A 4,142-nucleotide genomic window follows, 5' to 3' on the forward strand; every position below is an offset into this window, starting at 1 on the left:
AGCATTGCAGCAATTCACAGTGAAAATTGAAACTAAGTGCTTAAATCATGAAATATTTTGACTAAACAAATAACAAAAAATAAAAGATCCTAAGATATTTCGCTTGTGCTTTTCAGATCACAATATTATGAATTTAACAGTTTTTGCTTAATCCGTTTTTGACATGCAAGATTCAAGTTCTGCATTTTCAGTGTAGAAAGGTTAAGAATAATACAACAATTGATTTGGAAATGCCTTTGGGTAGGTCAACTTCATTTTTATATTATTACTTCTGAAAGTGATTGAGAAGGATTATTCATCAACTTGCTAATAATTTTCATTAAACCTTTTTTTTCTGAAGCAAGCACAAGGATCCATATTTGGAGAGGATCCAGGCCTGAGTTATATTTGACCTTCGGCACTTGCTGTACATGTTACAAATCAAAATACCTACCTTTTTTATTGCTGTCAAACTTCGAATACTGACAAGCAAAATATCACATCTGGTTTAATAATACATGCACGGCTTGAAGATCCACCAAGCAAAGAAGAAGTGCTTGGGGGGAGCAGGAGCAACGCAACGCACAGGTGTTTCACCTGGTGAGACGCAGGAGGGGCCTGGCCCGGAGTCACCCCACAGTGCTTGGAACCTCCAAGCATTGCCCTTGCGCTCCTCGAGCATCAATTCAGAGCGGAGGCGGATCAAGTGGCCAGCAGCTACCATGACTTCACTGTGGAAGCAGTTCGACGATGACGTGGACCAAATCCTGGAGACTGCGTCAAAAGGAGAGGCAGAGCGAAAGCTGCATGCCATGACAGCAATCATTGTCGGCATAGCGGTGGAACGGTTTGGCGAAGAGCAGAAGAAAAGCTCGGGAGCATCCTACGCAAGGAACCACAGAGCAGAACAGATCCACCTCATCAGAAGTGAGATGAGAGCGCTGAAGTGCCAGTATAAGGAGGCAGGAGAGGAGGAGCGATCGGGCCTAACCCAATTGATGGCCATCCACCGGAAGAGGATAAGGGTCCTGCGCCGAGCAGAGTGTCATCGGAGGCGGCGACGTGAGAGGGCTCGTAAACGAACGGCCTTTATCGAGAACCCTTTCAAGTTCACAAAAGACCTGCTAGGCCAGAAACACAGTGGAAAACTTACCTCTTCAAGGGAAGACATCGATCGAGACCTCTCACAGATGTTCGGCGACCCCAGAAGAGAAATGGAGCTGGGAGACCGCGACATCCTCATTGATCCCCCTGAGCCAGAGGTGCAGTTTGACATGTCGGAGCTGAGGCTAATGGAAATCAAGGAGGTTGTCCATAAAGCCAGAGCATGCTCTGCTCCAGGACCAAGCGGCACTTCGTACAAAGTGTACAAGAACTGTCCCAAACTGCTTATGCGTCTGTGGAAAATCCTGAGAGTCTTCCGGAGAAAGGGAAGGATACCAGAGCAATGGCGATGGGCCGAAGGAGTATGGATTCCGAAGGAAGAAGGCTCCACCCGCCTTGATCAGTTCCGCATCATTTCCCTCCTTTGCGTGGAATCGAAGATCTTTTTCAGCACTATCGCCAAGAGATTGGGCTCATACCTGGCTAGAAACACCTACATCGACACATCAGTACAGAAAGGTGGCGTGTCAGGAATGCCAGGCTATGTGGAGCACACAGGGGTGGTGACACAGCTAATCCGGGAGGCTAGAGAGCTGAGGGGCAATTTGTCAGTGTTATGGCTCGACCTGGCCAATGCATTCGGCTCCATACCCCATAGGCTGGTCCAGCTCACTCTGGCAAAGCATCATGTGCCGAGCAGATGTAGAGACCTCATCGCTGACTACTACAACAACTTCAGCATGAGGGTTTCTTCAGGAGCAATTTCATCCAGCTGGCACAAGGTGGAGATTGGCATCATCACAGGGTGTACTATCTCTGTGACGCTATTCTCCCTGGCCATGAATATGCTCACCAAGTCTGCTGAGCCAGAGTGCAGAGGACCCCTGATGAGCTCTGGACAACGACAGCCACCCATTAGGGCATTTATGGATGACCTAACAGTTACCACAGAATCAGTTCCGGGATGTCGGTGGATTCTGAAGGGGCTGGAGAAGATGATGGTGTGGGCCCGGATGAGCTTCAAACCTGCCAAATCCAGGTCGATGGTGCTCAGGAAAGGGAAGGTAGAAGACAAGTTCCGCTTCAACATAGCAGGTGCAGCTATCCCCACGATCTCAGAGGCCAGTCAAGAGCCTGGGCAAGATGTTTGACAGCTCTCTCAAAGATGCAGCATCCATAAAGACAGCTTGCGCTGAGCTGGATGTCTGGTTGAAGTCTGTGGACAAGTCCGGTCTACCTGGAAAATTCAAGGCTTGGGTCTACCAGCACGGCATCCTCCCCAGGATCCTGTGGCCGCTCCTCATCTATGCCGTCCCACTCTCCACAGTAGAAACCCTGGAGAGGAAAGTCAGTAGCCACCTCCGGAGATGGCTGGGGTTACCAAAGAGCCTGAGCAGCATTGCTCTCTATGGGCACAACAACAAGCTGCAGCTGCCCTTCAAGTCCTTGGAGGAGGAGTTCAAGGTAGCCAAAGCCAGAGAGGTGGTGCTGTACAGGGATTCCAGCGATCCGAAGGTGGCTAATGCTGGAGTCCAGGTAAGGACAGGCAGGAAGTGGAAGGCAGAAGAGGCTGTAGAAACAGCTGAAGCGAGGCTGCGCCATAGGACTCTGGTGGGAGTCATCACACGGGGCCGAGCTGGCCTAGGATCCTTCCCAACCCCCCAAATGAACACCAGGGGGAAGGAGAGGAGGCGCCTGGTCCAAGAGGAGGTGAGAGCAGCTGTGGAGGAATCAAGATCGTGCAAGGCGATGGGCATGAGACAGCAGGGTGCCTGGACAAGATGGGAAGATGCGCTTGAGAGGAAAGTTACCTGGACGGAGATCTGGAAAGCTGAGCCCCATCGCATCAAATTTCTTGTCCAGGCAGTGTATGATGTGCTGCCCAGTCCATCGAACCTGCATACTTGGGGCTTAGCGGAGTCGCCAGCCTGCCCATTGTGTTCTAAGAGAGGCACCTTAGAACACTTCCTAAGCTGCTGCACCGCAGCGTTAGGAGAAGGGCGCTACCGATGGAGGCATGACCAAGTCCTGAAGACCATCGCTGAGGCACTCAGCACAGGGTTGGTTTGGGCAAAGCAGTTCCGCCCTGCCAAGAACTCCATTGGCTTTGTCAGGGCTGGGGAGCAGGCAGCCACAGCTAGAAGAACACCAGCAGGCTTCCTGACATCTGCAAGAGACTGGCAGCTGATGGTGGACCTTGGAAAACAGCTTAAGTTCCCTAGCCATATTGCAAGCACCACCCTCCGTCCTGACATTGTCCTTGTATCAGAGGCCACCAAGCAAGTGATAATGTTGGAGTTGACCGTCCCGTGGGAAGACCGCCTGGAAGAGGCTTTTGAGAGGAAGCTCTCCAAGTACACAGGACTGGTCAGGGGGTGCCAGCAAGCAGGATGGAGGGCAAAATGCCTTCCAGTGGAAGTGGGCTGCAGGGGATTTGCAGCCCGGTCCTATGCCAGCGCTCTGGGTTGTCTGGGCATCGTCGGGCAGCATAGGAGAAGAGCCATCCGCAATACCACCGAAGCGGCAGAGAGGGCCTCAAGATGGCTGTGGCTCAAGAGAGGAGAGCCATGGAATCATGGTAGCTAGCGTGCCAACTGGACACAAGTCGGGGCCTGATCAGCCCTGGCTGGGTCACCTGGATGAGGGTGTATGATGTTGAAAGACCCGAAACACCCGATGATCCCAGGAACATCACTGAGGATGTGTCCAGGTGCATCAGTAGATGTATTTACACAGTTGCTAGTTCGAAAACTTTGAATTGTCTTGGGATCCAAAGTGACATGGACTCTCAATTTTGCTGTTTGCAGTGAAAACATTGTTCCTGCAATTCCAGAAAAAATGTCTGGATCCCTGTCCCAGTAAAAACAAAATGGCAAAAGTTGATATCTTAAGACAGTCACTTCAGTACAACTGATTATTGTTCATTTTGTTGTGAACTGTTTACATACACAACAGGGGGGAGTGGGGGGTTGATGCTAATGTAGTTTGCAAAAACAGCTAATATAGGAAAGGAATTTTTCTGCACAGTACAACAATTACACAGAGAATTGAACGTTCCT

The 4,142-nt window shown here is 50.5% G+C and overlaps 1 protein-coding gene across 1 annotated transcript; it reads left to right on the forward strand.

Moving 5' to 3' along the window:
• Window positions 1–497: 497 nt before the first annotated feature.
• On the forward strand, window positions 498–3,712 carry LOC147222099 (uncharacterized). The gene is given in 2 exon segments (XM_086168931.1): window positions 498–2,203; window positions 2,205–3,712. Coding segments are annotated over 2 exon segments (3,171 nt in total). The 3' UTR covers window positions 3,670–3,712.
• The last annotated feature ends 430 nt before the right edge of the window (window positions 3,713–4,142 follow it).

Source organism: Fistularia commersonii, chromosome 21 (genome assembly GCF_037954325.1).
Source record: "Fistularia commersonii isolate RoL2024-O1a breed Wild chromosome 21, RoL_Fcom_v1.0, whole genome shotgun sequence".
NCBI classification, from domain to species: Eukaryota; Metazoa; Chordata; class Actinopteri; order Syngnathiformes; family Fistulariidae; genus Fistularia; species Fistularia commersonii.